This window comes from Mustela putorius, unplaced genomic scaffold (genome assembly GCF_011764305.1).
Source record: "Mustela putorius furo isolate JIRA1106 unplaced genomic scaffold, ASM1176430v1.1 tig00000139_pilon_pilon_pilon, whole genome shotgun sequence".
Classification (NCBI taxonomy): Eukaryota; Metazoa; Chordata; class Mammalia; order Carnivora; family Mustelidae; genus Mustela; species Mustela putorius.
Window position 1 is genome coordinate 5,494,868 of NW_025421293.1, and position 15,247 is coordinate 5,510,114.

The window sequence follows — 15,247 nt, forward strand, 5'->3', positions numbered from 1 at the left end:
CGTGGCTCCTGCCCCTCCCCCTGCTCCTGCTCCCTCACTCTCTCCCTTTCTCTCAAATAGATAAAAAATTTTTTTAGGAAAAGGTGGAGGGGGAGAATTAAGGTCCTCAAAAATGGCAAAGTAAGGTTTTAAAGAACATTTTAACCTATTTCCCAATCTTCCCCTTATCTGGAGCCTCCTGATCACTGTGGGTCTGCAGGGGAGGACCAGGGCCCAGAGGCACGTGTCTGTGCCGCACACCCCGTAACCGTGGAGGTCGGACTCCTCCCCGCCCAGACCCCCCTCCGTAGCCCACTGTCCCCCTCGCGTCTCTGAGCCTGGGAGATGGGACACTGCGTAGGAAGGAACAAGGGGCCAGCAGCTGTGTTCTGTTTTTCCTTCTCATTTCCTAACGGATGGCATTAACTCTGGAAAGTCAGTTTAGCGCCCTGGAAAGCGTGGCCTCCAGGACCGGGCTCCTCTCGCTCAGGGCCTCAGTGTCCTTTTCCATTAGGCAAGAGGCTTGACTTCCACTCCCCTGGAAGGCTTTGCACGAAGCAGGAAATGCAGACACGAGAATCGCTAGTAAGAACAGGCTTTATTGAGACGTTTCAGTCGAAGGAAACATCTAGTCCCTCTGGCTGTGGCTTTGTCTGCCTCCGAAGGTCCCTGGCTTGCAGTGAGGCAGCGGGTTCCTGCTCAGCTCAGCGAGTCCAGTCCTGGGGCCGGGGAGGACTCGGGGACAACGGAGAGGGGTGCCACTCAGCCGCTCCGCACTGCTCCTTCTCCAGAAACACGACGTGCTTTGCCCACAGCAGACGTCCCCACGGAAGGGCTGTCCTGTAGCCTCACCGCCTCCAAGTGGACTGAGGCCCGAAGAATGGGGCTCTGGGGCCCCCCCACCGATGGTGGCCATGACGTGTAATGCTTCCAGGAGACGAGACAGGTGACGCTCTGCACCCGGGGCTGTAGATTATTAAATACGGTCCCACCCACATAAATTAACTGTCCACGTCCACGGCTCACAAAAAAGATCCCAGCCATCGACACGAGTCAGCAATTTGGAATCTGAATCCGAAGCAAAAAGGCACAGGAATCCCAGCGACACGCGGTGTTTCTCAGACGTGGGGACAGGAAGGTAGCTCGCCTTGACCCCGGGGCATCGGTCAGGGCAGGAGCCACGCTGCCCTCAGCCTTGGGCTCTCGCAGAAGCCGGGCCAGGGGCTGGTTTCTCCATATAACTGTCCTGTCCCCGGCCGGCCCCCCACGGCCTGACGGATGGTCCTCTGGACATCTCGGTGCATCTCCCAGGAGTGACCGTGGGCCGTCTAGAGGTTGGGCAGCTCCCGAGAGAGAAGTGACCCCAGGGGAGGCAGTAAACAGCCCTCGGCCTAGTGGCTCCCTCGGCTCCTTAATGAAGACCGAAAAGGTTTGTTAGAAGGGAGAAGGTGGCTTGCACTAGCACTTTCTTCCCCACCCCCGCCCTGGCACTGGGATGGCTAGGTCACGGGCAGAGTCAGGGTCAGAGTCAGGGTCAGGGAGGGAGGCATGGTGATAGTCAGTTCTCAGCCACTTTGCTGCAGCCAGGCTGAGAAGGACCCGCCCATCGAGCAGCCTCCTTGTTTTATGTGTGTGTGTTTGTTTTTTTTTTTTTAAGATTTTATTTATTTGACAGAAATCACAAGTAGGGGGAGGGGGATGCAGGCTCCCTGCTGAGCAGAGAGCCCCATGCAAGGCTTGATCCCAGGACCCTGAGATCATGACCTGAGCCAAAGGCAGAGGCTCAGCGCCCCAAGCAGCCTTTTTTCCCTCCTAAATTCCTATGCTCGTGGATCCTGGCCAAGGCTGGGGTCAGTCAGCACAGGACTGGTGACTGACCTTCCCCTCCAACCCAGAAGGGACCTGCCAGGAGCATCAGATCTAACTCAGCACCATTTCTGCCTCACCGAGCAAACCTTCCACTTCTTTGAACGCAGAGATCGGGTCCCTCTGGCCCTCAGCAGGCCACCGCAGATGCCAGCCTGTGGCGTCCCGTGCCCAGAGTGGGACAGCACCCACGATCCAGGTCCAGCCTCGGCCAGACCCCAAGCTTGAACCAGCCCACCTTACAGCTCAAACATCTGCCCCACATCTCTGCTCCCCTCTGAAGCAGAGCTTCTGGAATGTTCACTCCCCGTCTGGGGGCTCCTGTGTTCCCAACACAAGTAGCCCCCCCCCACCCCCCGCACCGCTGATCTCACCAGCACCCACCAGTGCCCGGTGCATCTCCGCCTGCCTCGTGCCTGCTCGAGCCAAACAGGTCCAGAAATAAGCTGGTTTTCCCACGAGGCCTGCCCTGCCCACAGCCTCTCACTGGGGACAGTGACATCCTCTCGCTCAGCCAAAAGACCTGCCACCCATGGCTCCTCTCTACCTGGCCCCCAACACCCAGTGCATCAGTGAACCCTGTGGGCTCCGCCTTCAAAACCAGCCGCGAGGGGCGCCTGCATGGCTCAGCGGGTTAAAGCCTCTGCCTTCCGCTCAGGTCATGATCCCAGTGTCCTGGGATTGAGCCCCACATCGGGCTCTCTGCTCAGCAGGGAGTCGGCTTCCCCCTCTCTCTCTGCCTGCCTCTCTGCCTACTTGTGATGTCTGTGTCAAACAAATAAATAAAATCTTTAAAAATAAATAAATAAAAACAAAAAATAAAAAAACCCACAAAAGACAAAAAAAACCCAAAAAAACAGCTGCCATTTCGGACATCACAGAGAAACACAGAACATTCCATCCAAACAATAATACACATTGTTTCCAAGTGTACTCGAAACATTCTTCAGAACAGACCGCTTGTTAGGCCACCAAACAAGGCTCAGTAAACATAAGAAGATCGAGATCAGACCATAACATCTTTTCCAACCACAAGGTGACGAAGCCAGAAATCACCAGAAAAATGGAAAAATGCAGTCACGTGGAGGTCAACCAACATGATACCCAAGATCCGATGGGTCGACCAAGCCCTCAAGAAGAAATTTCAGAAATACACAGAGACGGGGCACCCGGCTGGCTCAGTCGGGAATGCGTGTGACTCTTGATCTTGGGGTCGTGCGTTCGAGCCCCATGTTGGGTGTTAAACTTACTTCAAAATAAATAAACTTAAAAAAAATCTGAGACAAAAGAAAACTCTATGCATGTTTGCTTCCCCCCTTTACCTGGATTCTCACCGGTCTCTGTGCACCCCTACTGTCCCCTGAATATATTTCCCCTCTCGGCAGCCAAGGATCCTGTTCCCAGGATCCCAGGCCGCGCCCCCGCCCATCTCAGAGAACCCAGGGGCTGCTGCGTGGCCGCCCCCCCAACAAGGGCTGCCCCCTCCCCTGTTGTCAGACCCTTTGGGCATGCTTCTGCTCCCCTGCACATACTTCCACCCCCCCCCCCCCCCGGTGGGGCAGGCAGGGAGCACCCCAGCTGCTCTGGCCACCCCAGGCCCGCCGTCCGCGGCCTCCTGCCTGTGGGTTTGTCTCCGTGGAGCTTATCACTCCCTCACATGCTACCTGTCCTTCCTGCCCTGCCTCTCAGCCCGCAGCCATCTGTGTCTTCACTCTCCCCAGAGGGACGCCCTGAACGGTCAGGGATTTGGGTAGATTTTTTTTCTCTTTCAAGATTTTAATTTTAGGGGTGCCTGGGTGGCTCCGTGGGTTAAGCCTCTGCCTTCGACTCAGGTCATGATCCCGGGGTCCTGGGATCGAGCCCCGCATCGGGCTCTCTGCTCAGTGGGGAGCCTGCCTCTCTGCCTACTTGTGATCTCTCTCTCTCTCTCTTTGTCAAATAAATAAATAGATAATCTTAAAAAAAAGATTTTAATTTTAATTCCTCTGTACACCCAACGTGGGGCTCGAACTCACACCCCTGAGATCAAGAGCCACATGCTCCGGGCACCCATGGGTGGATTTCGTTCACTGCTGGGTCCCCAGCCCCTGAGGCTGACTGGCCCCCCCAGAGAGGCCCGGGAGACGTCGGGGAGCGGGTGAGCGGTGGGCTCATGCTTCCGAGGCCTCCTCTCCCAGCCCGGGAGCTGCCCGCCAGCCTGCCTTCGAGAACCCTCTCAGGTCAGTCCCCCCTCCCGCGCGGGGTTACAGCCGGGGCCCCAGCAGCTCGCCGGTCCCGGGGCGGGAGGCTGAGCGCCCTGTGCGTTTGGGGAGCCAGAGCAGATCCAGCCGCGACCCTCACGGACGCCGCCCCCTACCCCCCGGGCCCACGCCCACCCCTGTTGTCCTCCACGTGCTGTGTCCCATTTGCTCCATTTTGCAAGGGAGGAAGAGAGTCCCACAAGGTTAACCCACAAGGTTAAGGCCCTCGCTCGAGGCTGCAGAGAGCTCCCCGGGGCCCACCCCTTCACCCCACCACTCTCCAGCTGCCTCGGCCCGACACCCCCAACAGCAGACGGAGGCCCTTGTGGCTGCCGTGGGGCTGTGACGTCACCAGGCCTGCCGTGGCGTTGGAGGCAGGGTGGGCACAGACAGCTCAGGAGCTCAGTCCCAACGCCCTACAGAGCCCCCCATTTCAGCACCCATGGGTGCTACCCCTTGACCCCCCGCCGGGACCCCCGTGTGGCTCCCCTAGTCCTGTTTTCCCCTTGGGATGGGCTGGGGCCCCTTCAGGCCTGTGAGGTCCACCACCCTGGGTGGAGGCCGCTGCAGAGGAGTGGCCGTACCTTCCTTCCAGAGCCTTCCTAGGCTTCTGGGGCTGCCACGCTCTGATTCACGTAATCAGGGTCGTCGTCGTCGTCCTCGTCTGGGCTGCCTGCCGGGGTCGGAGGCTCTTCCCTCGGGGCTCGCTCTGCGGACCAGCGGGCAGATGGGGGGCAGACGGGTCATGCGGACACACCCACACCTGTTCCCCCAGCCGGGGGCTCGGGCCCAGGCCCCCAGATGCCGCGGAACAGCCTGCAGGAAATGCTACACGGAACGCTGCACCGGTCCCATCTCTGGGGTTTGCCAGAGATTTCCACCCGGGGGGGGGGCCTGGCGTGGTTCCAGGCCACGGCGGCCACAGATGGGCCAGAGGCTGCGTTGTGAAATCAGCTACAAGAGCGACACGGGAGCCTGCCCTCCCCCATCCTCGCAGGCCAGCCCCCCACGCACAACCGATGCTCCCTCCCTCTCCACAGCCCCCCTGCCCGATCCTCCCAGGCCAGGCCCCCCTCCCCCAAGTCCGGAGCCCCTGCTCTCCCCCAACATACCCACGGCCCTCCTGGACTCCCGCCACTGCCGGATGGATGCGGAGTTCTGGTAATCCTCCGATCCCTCGTCACCTACAAGGAGACCCCGGGAGAGGGGCTGGCACCGGCGGCAGCCGCTGTGGCCGGTCGTCAGGCCCCTCAGGGGAAGAAGGGACCCTGGCCGGGACCCCTGGGGCCTCACCCAGGTGCTCGAGCCAAGGGCGAACCTTCCCTTCTGGGTTGGAGGCGGGCGGTGACTTTGACCGGTGCGGGCGGTCAGTCCCTGCCCAGTCCCCGGCCGCAGCCTCACCTGAGTCGGGCTCCGTCCGCGCGCAGATGAGCACGTTCTCGTAGGAATTGGCATCCTCGTTGTCCTCATCTGCCAGGGGAGGGGGAGGGTCAGGTTGCCCCGGTGGGCCTGGCTCCTCCTCCCTCCGTCCTGTCTTGGCCTGCCCTGCCAAGCCCCCCCGCCCTCTGTGTCCCGCACGGGGTCTCGGAACATTCTCCTGGACAAGGTTCTTAGCGGACGCTGGCCTGGCTCCGGCGGCCTCCACCCTGGGCTCCTTGCTGGTCTTCCAAGTTCACCCCAGATGCACGGGGGAGGGGACCTCAGGGGGAGGGAGGGAGGCCCATTGCTACCGGGCAGGGAGGGGCGGGGAGAGCCGCTGGGGGCCGTGGAGAGACAGGAAGCAGGCCTGGGCTGTCCTAAAGCCTAACCTTCAGGCAGGCAGGGTGGGCCTAGGCCCAACGGGGCCAGCAGAGCCTGGCACCCCCTCGTCGCCCCTGCAAGCTGAGCGCCAACCGCTGCGCCCCCCAGTGGCAGGCATCTGAGCCAAAGCGGCTTCAAGGGAGGAGGGAGGGTTCCTCCCATATTCAGCAGGGGTGGGGGGGAGAAGAGAATCCCCCTCTCTGCCTGCCGTGCGCCCCACCCCTGCAGCCCGGGTGGCCCAGGCAGGAGCCGGGGGCAGGGGGCGGGGGGCGGGCTTCAAGCCTGGACCTGAGCTCCTCCCAGCAGGCCCCCCCCTCCCCCGTCCTCAGTTTCTCCTTCCGTAAAGCCAAGGTGTCAAGGTCCCAAGACCCCAGCCTCCTTAGAGCCTGTAGGACTCGGAGTATCAGCGTGGCTGCCTGGCCCGGGGCCTTCCTCCGAGGTCCCACAGCACTCATCAGGGGCTGCCCAGCCCTGAGGGGGCCCCCGAGTGATGAGGGGCTCAGCCTCCCCCCGCTACCCCCCTCCCAGCTCCCCTTCTTGTTCCCGCACCTCTGCTGCTCTCTCCCCTCCCTGCTTCCCACACACACCCCTTCCCTCCTCTGCTCCCGGGGGGCCTGCCCCCACCTCCGCCGGCATCCCGGGGCTCCCCTGCCCCCTCCCCCTCACCTTCCCGGGGCTTCCGGAACTGCCCCCAGTTGTAATAGTCCATGGAAATGGGGTCTCTGGCAAGAAGACACAGACACAGAGGTGGCTGGGCAGGCCGGGGTTTGGGCCGAGGGGGTCCCGGCGGATGCTCTAGCTGCCACCCCGCGTGGCTCCAGCCCGACTGACTTGTCACTCTAAGTAAGTCTCCGTCTTCCCTGGGCCTCAGGTGACCCATCCGTGAGCCAGAGAGACATCCCTGATTCTTGCTCTCTGGGATTCATGGAACTTATCTCTGGGCGATGCCCTAGAGAGGGGCCACGTCCCTGTCCCCACAAAGGAGGGACGTGGCCCCCTGAGGGGAAGTGGCTACCGAGCACCTTCCTGGGCCCCGTGGCTTCTAGGGCGGGAAGCTTTCCTAGAGGGAGGACGTTGGGGGGTTAGAGGGGAGGGGGAGGCGCGGGCCAGAGAAGGCCACTCACGGGTGGGCTGCTTCGGGGCCGGATCTGGGTCCCCGTCTGGTCCCTGCAGGAGGAGGCGAGGGTCAGGCCTGAGCGCTCGGCCCGCGGGCCCCACCGCAGCCCCCGCGCCCCGGGGTCCCACCCACCTTTGCTGAAGTTCTGGTACCTGGAGGACTCAGAATCTGGAAGAAAGGCCGGGCTGGGCTCACGGCTTCCTCCGGCCCCCGGCCCACCCCCGTCCCCAGGGAAGGGCCTCCAAGGGCCCAGGTGTTTCCTGCCTTCCCACCTAGACACCGGGTCTCTTCCTCCTCCCGGCCAGGCCCGGCCCAACTCCCCCGGGCCCTCGGGCCTCCCCACGATGCACCTGTCCCACCGGATGTTCACCTGCCTCGGCCCGCCTCACCCCTGCCCCACCCCGCGTCTCAGGGCCACTCACCCTCGAGGCTGGGGGAGAAGCGCAGCAGCTTGTCCTTCCTGCAGGAAAGGGGGGAGCGAGGAGCTGAGGGGGGCCGGCGGGGAAGAGCCCCCGGGGTTTCGGGAACGACGGCCCCACAGCCCCCTCGTGGGGCCCTCACGGTCCAGCTCTGGGGCTCCGAGGTCCAAGGGCTTGGCCTGAGCTCAGCCAGCTGGGGACCTTCCCATGGCCTCCTATGGGGCTGTGACCCCTCCGGGCCTGGGATAGGGGGCTTAGTCCTACCTTGTTGGGGCCACGTCGGAGTCCATGTCCACCAGGGCCCCAGGCCAGGCTTGCCTGACCACTGCAAAGGACAAGGGGGTGTTGGTTGGGCCCCCAGGCCAACCTGCCAGCGCCGTCCCCCCATGCCACGAGATCGGGCCTGGCCGCAGTCCCCAGATGGACACCCCCAACCCTGAGCCTCGTCCCTGGACCCTTGGGCTCGGGGACTCACAGGAATAGGTCCGGGCCACCGCAAAGTTCTGTTGACTCTCCTCCCTGGAAAAACACAGAGCTGTGCCGAACCAGGGTCTGGCCCCCCAAAGCCCAAGTGACAGACAGGAGAGACGGACAGACAGGGACAAGGACCAGAGTGGGGAGGGGCAGACCAGGGCAAGAGAGAGAGGAGGAGCTGACCCCTCTCTGGGCCTCAGGTCCAGGGCTTCCCGAAGCCCCCATTCTCTGGACTAGTCCCCAACTCTGCCCACCGGGCGTCCACGCTTCTTGTACAGCCCCGAGCTGGAGCCGGCAGCCTCCACGGCCTCCCCAGGACCCCCGGAGATGGTCCGGAAGGGCTGCGGGCAGGGCTGGGGTGGTGGCCCTCTGATTCTGAGGTGAGGGTCCGGCGACTCTTCAGGGACATCAACCAGAGGGTAACCAGCCTTCCTGAGATGTTCAAATGCACCATTTACTCCCACATAACTGGCGAGGTAAGTTCAAGGCTTAGCAGACACAGCAAGGCAGCTGGCCATGCCCGGCATTTCCTTCTTCCTCGGAAATGGATTTTTATTTAGGTCCACCTAGAAGACTGTATCTTCCAGCCTCTCTCGTGCCTGAGTGTGGCCATGTGATTAAGCTCTAGTTAATGAGACGCAAGCCAAGATTGTTGGGACTTTAGAAGAGGCATTGCCAACAGAAGTGCACCCTTTTTGTCCTTGTCCTTCCTTCTTACTACTGCTTGGAACACACAGGTGAGGGCTGGTGCTCTAGCTGCCATTTTGGAGCGTGAAGTTCCCTTGAGGATGGAAGCCACTGCTAAGGATGGTAGAGCAGATTAGCTTCTTTAAAGCCTTTTGGGTTCCTCCTCTGGACCAGAAGGGGCACCTGGCCCAGCCTTCCAGGAGCTCTGGGGTAGGGGGGCTGGGGAGGGGTCAGGGTGACCTGATTTAGGAAGGATGTTCTCAACGCACGGGCAGGACTCAACCCAAGTGAAGTGGGGTTCTCCCCTCCCGGCCTCCTCCTGCCCAGGCCCAGCCTTTCCACTTCCCATTATGAGGTGGTTTCATTTCTGGCTCAAACAGCCTGTGTTTCTAACATCGATCAGAGGCCCGGAGTGGGCAGGCACTGAGAGAGGAGGGGAGACTAGGGAGGCCTGCCTGGGGGCAGGGGCGGGGCGGTGGGGGGCAGCCCCAGTGGAGACTGTGGGCTGGTCATCTGGAGGACCAAGTGGCCAGAGAAGCCTGAAAAAGCCCAGCCCCAGCCCCAGCCCCAGGGGTGGGCATGGATGGGGACATTCTATTTTCAAATTTCATTGTGGCTTTTCAGTTGCAAAAGGAAATGAGAAAGGGTGTGTGTGTGCTTTTGTATTTGTACGTGAGTTCCTTCCCCAGGCGGGAGCGCGCAGGGGTGCCTGTACACACACACACACACACACACACACACACACACACACACACACGGCACCCGTGGCGGGGAGAGGAGCGCTCCCCTGAACAGGAATGGGGGGGTGGCAGGGGGTGTGAGTGGGCGTGCTGGCCCGTGTGCATGTCGCACGCAGGTCTCAGAGGCCCCCAGGCCTCCCCCGGGGGGTGTGCCTGGAGCTCCACCCGGCCCGGACCCCACTGCCTGGCCTGGGGTCAGTGACCCCCCACCCCATTTCCTCTCTACCCCTACCTCCTTCTTCCCAGCTCCTCTGTGGCTCCCCTCTGCCCTTAGGACAGAGGCCACGGGTTCTCCCCACAGTCGAGGCCCTCCTCATCCATCTCACGCCGCACCAGAGATGCCCACACGTGCCACCTTGTCCCCAGAAGAAAGTGTCCACCCCAGGCCTGCAGGGGGAACCACTCGCCACATTCTCTCTCCGCCATGTCTCCTTTTGCCTTCTCCCGAGCCCCTGAGGACATGCCCACCACGCCCTCCCAGAGCTGGGCTGGACTTTTCCAGGGAGACTTGCGCGTGGCTCACATTTTCTCTGCATCCGGTCTCTGCTCCCCGCATGGCCGGGGAGGGCAGGGCTGTCTGTCAAGCCCCAGCGCCAGCCCGGTGGGCTCCCCCAGGCTGGGGGCAGAGGGTGGATCTCTGGAGATAGAGGGGGGCCCGCCAGAGAGTGGCACCCCATTTCCCCAAAGCTCTCCCAAAGGCGGGGGTGGGGAGGGGCGAGGGGGCAGTGCGCGGAGAGCCCGGAGGGTTCCTCCCTCGCTGGACTGCTCTGGACCCACTAGAGCCCAGCGTGGAGGCGGCGGGAGCGAGGGCGGAGGGCAGGGGTGTGTGGACAACACGAGGGGAAGCCTGTGTGCTTGCCCACAGTCAGGGGACACGAAGTCCCTGGGCTGGGGACACCGGGACACTCACGGGCTCCTCTGCTCATAGATCTTCTCAGACTTCTTCACCGCTGCAAGAACAAACCCGGATTAGCGAGCGACCCCCGGCCCCGGGTGGGAACGGAGATCTGACATCCGCCTTCCTCTTGGCTCCCCGGTGCCCTGGGCAGGCTCGGATCGGACGAATGGGACGTGGGGGCCAGCCAGCCCACCCCCTGGGCCACCCGTCGTGGACAGGATGTTTGCTATTAGGAGAGCAGAGCCTGGAGAAGGTGGATGCTGCAGGCAGCAGAGCAGCCCCCCAACCCCCGTTTTTCCAGAACATTCCCCAGCCCCAACAAAACCAAAGCCCACAGTGAACCAGACCCCCCCCCCATCTTCATGGGTGGCTCAGGGCCTCCTCCCTGCCTTGTGAGACTTGTTGGACCGCCTTTGGACCGCAGCCTGGGCTAGGGACCCTACCCCTGTCCCCGCCACGTGCCCTTACCTGGGCGGGAGCAGCGCACGCACAAGCTGGCCACTGTCCCCAGCAGCAGCAACAGGGCCACCCCGGGCCACAGCAGCTCGCTCTCCACATTCATGTCCACTCCTGGCCACATGTCCGGCAGTGCTGCAACGTAGGACCCCCTGTGACCGGCTCTGTCGGGTGTCTGTCACCCCCAGACCCTCCTGACAGCCCCACAGTGGAGCCCAGGCCATGGAAGCACCATCACCCCTCCCTGTCCGAGGACCGAGTCAGGCCACAGCCAGGCCTGCTCCCCCATCTGAGCCCAGACCTTCATCCCGGGCCCCCAGGGCTGTCCCCCACACTTGGTAAGTGCTGGAAGGTTCTGGGGACCCACCAGACCGCCCCATGTGGATATGTCTCAAAGTGCCCTCGCTTAATCCACACAACCACTTGTTGGCGGGAGAGGCTCCCAACATTTCACAGACACAGAAACTGAGGCTGGGGATCCCGGCTGCAAAGGAGAAAGACAGGATTCCAACTCCAGCCTCCGGACAGCCTCACCTGTCGCCCCCTGCAAACCCAGCTTTGCTCCCCGAGCTCAGTCCTTGGTCCCTTCCATACAGAAGACCTGGTAGCCCCCACGCACCCCAGGGCACTTCTCTGTCCCTCTCTGTGCCCCCCAGGGGAGCTGGGAGTGGGATTTCCTTCCTTTCTAAGATTTCATTTATTTATTTATTTGTCAGAGAGAGAGGGACAGAAAGAGCACAAGCAGGGGAGCGGCAGGCAGAGGGAGAAGCAGGCTCCCCGCTGAGCAGAGAGCCCAATGCGGGGCTCGATCCCAGGACCCTGAGATCACGACCTGAGCCAAAGGCAGACGCTTAATCGACTGAGCCACCCAGGCTTCCTGAGGTTTTGTTCGTTAAACACCGAGGGGGTCTTGAGGGCTGTAGGGGAGGAAGGGTGCTCTGGGGAGAGACTGGGAGGGGGGACCCTGTGGGGAAGGGAACCTCGGAACCCAGCCTGACACTGGGTCAGTGACCGGCCCCAGTGGAGGAGCCACGCTGTGATGGCCTGTCCTTGACCGAGCCACAGGCAGCCACACACCCAGGCCAGGGAGGACAAGTACAGCCCTCTTGGGGGGGTTTCCCAGGAGAATCTTGGCATCCCGAGAGACCCAGTCAGTCTCCTGGCAGTGGCGAGGGACACAGCTGAGGGCCGTAGCGGGGTTTCCGAGGGAGCCCTGCCCCAGGAGCGTCCCCTCTGTGCATGTCTGTTTCTGCAGGCTCGGCCCCCCGGGAGGAGGGCTTCTCCCCACTTTACAGCTGGGGAAGGCGAGGCACAGGGAGAAGCTGAGCTCTGTCCTGCCCAGCTCCTGTTTTGGGCTCCCCTGAGGCCTCGGCTGCACTGGGCTGCCGCCTCACGTCCCCGAGCTTCCTGAACCCTCATGGCACAAAGGACAAGGAGCCCTGAGCCACACTGAGCTCCATCCGGGCTGTCCCGGTGAAGCCTCTCTCCTTCCTCGAACACCGAGTGAGTCAGCGGGAACTCCAGAATTCCCAAACCTCGTGATGGGATAGGAGGGCGTCCGTGGGGAGCCCCTGTGCTCGGGGACTGGACCCTACCACCCCCCCCGAGCCTGCATAGCCTCCTCCTTCCGTCCACCAGGGCCACACCGGGGCAGGCTGTCTGCTGGGCCTCAAGCCGCAGCCCAAGGGCACTGGCGGCGGTGCAGGGCTGGGAGCACCGGGTCGTGGAGGGAGGACTTCTGCCTGTGCCTCGGGATCTGTTAGCCTCAGTCTTCTCATCTGTAAAATGGGGACCAACCCAGGGCCTTTCTCAAAGAACTGCCGGCAGATGATAAGCAGCCGGGCTCGGCGTTCGGGCTTCCCGGAGAGAAGCCTGTGCGGGCTCCTGTTTCTGGTTTGGAGAACTCCCTCGTGCTCCTGAGGCCTGGCCCTCGAGGCCGCCGTCCCGGGGGAGGGCGGCCCACCATCCCAGGGGATCCGGGCCCCCAGAGAGCCTTCTTGCTTCCCGGATGCCCCTGCTCTCCTGGGACAAGCAGCAGGGTCTCTGTGGAAGGGGACGGGGCAGCCTCTGGGCGGCGGGCAGCCTGCACCAACGTTATCAGAGAATTCCTGCCTGTTTCCCCACCCCTGCACGCGGGCCTGAGCCTCGCTCCACCGCACCCCTGCCTCACACGTGGGCCATCACGCCGGGACCCCAGGGCAGGCTGGGATCCACCCCAGCCCCTCCGTTGTCCCAGACACACCAAGACACACCGTGGGCGATGCCGGGGAGGAACAGCGAGGCCCAGAGAGGGAGCACTTGGTCCAAGTTCCTCCAGCGAGCCAGTCCCGGAGCCAGGATCCCCAAGCTCGGGCCGCGCCGACCCCCAAGGCCTTCCCTGCTCTTGGACCCCTGTCTTGTATTACCTTTTCTAAGAACCATGAAATGTTTTTTAAAAGAGAGACCCATCTGAGGAACAGGCCATGGGCGGCCCCCAGACGGAGTCAACCTGCCTCCAGGCCTGGCTTTCCCACCAGGCTCTGAGCTGGCGGAAGAGGTCTGGGGGAGGAGGCTGAGCCCCCAGAAGGGCCCCAAGGGGCCGGCAGGGCTGGGTCGGGCGGGGACGCTAGGCGGCCACAGGCCGTGGTTCGCAGGCCAAAATAGCACAAAGGGAAGTACGCAGTTTTCAGATGAACAAAGTTTGCAACAGCCGGGCTGGGGGAAAGCCCTCGGGGCTGGGCCTGGCCAGCGGGAAAGGCCCTCAGAGACCCCCTCCTGCCCCGGCTCCCCGCCCGCCTCAGGCCGCACCTGCGGAAGGAGGCCTCCCTGGGCCACAGGGCGGCCTATGGGGTAGGAGACAGAGGTTGGGTCCGAGCCCTGGGGAGTTTTATCCGCCGGACTCTGTTCCGTTTTCCCCGTCATCTAGGCCTTCAGCCTAGGGGCCTCTAATGGAGGCTCCGGAGGCTCAGGTGGCCACTGCGGGGGCCCGGGCAGCCCTGGTCCTGGGGCAGAGGTGGGGGAGGGTGGCGGCCGGCGTCAAGGAGCTCCCCAGCCCAGGGCTGCTGGGCCAGGCTGGGGGCCGGGCATGGGCGGCGGCGGAGGGAGAAGCCTGCTTCCCTCTGGTCCGGGGCCCCGGCGGGCTCTGGGCACACTTGCCCAGAGAGTCTCACCCGCCCTCCCCCAGCCGAGCGGCAGGGATGTTTCAGCCCCATTTCGCAGATGAAGAAACCAAGGCTCCTGGGTCTGGCCCCTCACCGGGTCTCTGGAAGCAATGAACCCCCCCCCCCACTCCTGCCAGGAGACCCCCCGCCCCCCAGGCCCGTGTAGGCTGGACTGGGGAAGGCGCTGGGGTGGGAGGGGGGGAGCGCTGGAGCCCCGGACCCGAGCAGGGTCGCGAGAGCGGGGTCCCTAGCCAGGGGGCCAAGCGAGGGAGAGCCAGGTGTTCTAGCAACTTCCCAACCCCCCAGCCCTCCCGCAGGCCCCGTAGGGCCATTCCCACCCCCGTGGGGGGTCGGTGGGAGGCAGCCTCGGGGGCCCCCCCGCCCCGGGCCCCGCCGAGGAAGACTCACCTGAGAGCCGGGCCCTGTCACTGCGGCCCCCTCATGCCGAGCCGGCGCACCTGCCGAGCGGACGCGACGCCGCGGATACTGGCGGGCAGCGGGCGAGGCGGCGGCTTCCTGTCAGCCCTGAATCATCCCTCACATCCGCCGGCCGGTCCGGCCTGCACAGACGGGGACGCAGACACACTCGCAGAGACAGGGAGAGACGCTGAGAGACAGACGGAGGGGCGAGAGCGACAGGCACCAGCACGGGCTCAGAGAGGACAGACGCACGGACGGACACACGCGCGCGTGCACACACACACACACACACACACACACACGGAACCCTGAGTCACACAAAGAGGAAGAGACACTCAGAGAGACGGGGAGAGGGCGAGCGGAGTGGGGTGAGCCCTCGGACACACACAGGCGGCCAGAGAGCAGGAAGCCGCGGAGAGACACACACACTGAACCCCACGCACACACACACATACACACCCGGAGAGGGAGAGGCCCCAAGAGAGACACACACACAGAGAAAGTGTCATAGGGCACGTGTCAGAGGAAGCGGGACGGGGAGGCAAGCTGAAGCGCTGGAGAAGGGGGGGATGAGCCACGAGCCATGGCTCCCCCCGCCCCCCTCCCCCACAGTTCCCAGAGACCCCCTCCTGCGGCTGCTAGTTCTGCCGTCGCAGGCTCCTGGGGGGGCCATAAACATCCGGGGTGCTTCCGTGTCTCCTGTTACTGGGCAGTAAGTGACTGGCCCAAGGCCATCAAATCCCTGGTGGCACCGACACTCCCAGGAGACCCCAGGGAAACCCCCATCTGGCATTTCAGACCTGGGCTCCTTAGTCCCGGGGTCCCCCCTCCCCCCCGCCCCACCGGGCCGGAGCACTGGGCTTCTCTTTTAGCCTGTCAGGGGCGGCCAGGGCTCAGACAGGAGGCCCAGCCCCCAAGGCACCAGCAGGCCAGGGCCAAGGCCAGGGCTGCCTGGGGCTGCCCCCCTGTGGGGAAGAAGGGTAGTGCGCCTGCCCGGCCTCCATGTGGGAG

General features: G+C 63.4%; 1 protein-coding gene across 3 annotated transcripts; it reads right to left on the reverse strand.

Annotated features, from left to right (window-relative positions):
* Positions 1–558: 558 nt before the first annotated feature.
* LAT2 (linker for activation of T cells family member 2) lies at positions 559–14,828 on the reverse strand. Of its 3 annotated transcripts, XM_045074949.1 has the most exons (13): positions 14,225–14,820; positions 10,689–10,811; positions 10,233–10,272; positions 7,897–7,940; positions 7,686–7,746; positions 7,425–7,462; positions 7,135–7,170; positions 7,010–7,052; positions 6,552–6,607; positions 5,487–5,555; positions 5,198–5,269; positions 4,670–4,794; positions 559–1,389 (listed from the first exon to the last, which is right to left on the reverse strand). In XM_045074949.1, exons 2-12 carry the CDS (start codon positions 10,798–10,800, stop codon positions 4,688–4,690), a joined length of 678 nt encoding a protein of 225 aa, XP_044930884.1. In that variant the 5' UTR covers positions 10,801–10,811; positions 14,225–14,820; the 3' UTR covers positions 559–1,389; positions 4,670–4,687. The 3 variants fall into 3 exon arrangements, with proteins under 3 accessions (XP_044930884.1, XP_044930885.1, XP_044930886.1); XM_045074950.1 differs by lacking the exon at positions 7,135–7,170 and having other exon boundaries at positions 14,225–14,828; XM_045074951.1 differs by lacking the exons at positions 6,552–6,607; positions 7,135–7,170; positions 14,225–14,820 and having other exon boundaries at positions 7,897–10,272; positions 10,689–10,798.
* Between the last annotated feature and the right edge of the window lie 419 nt (positions 14,829–15,247).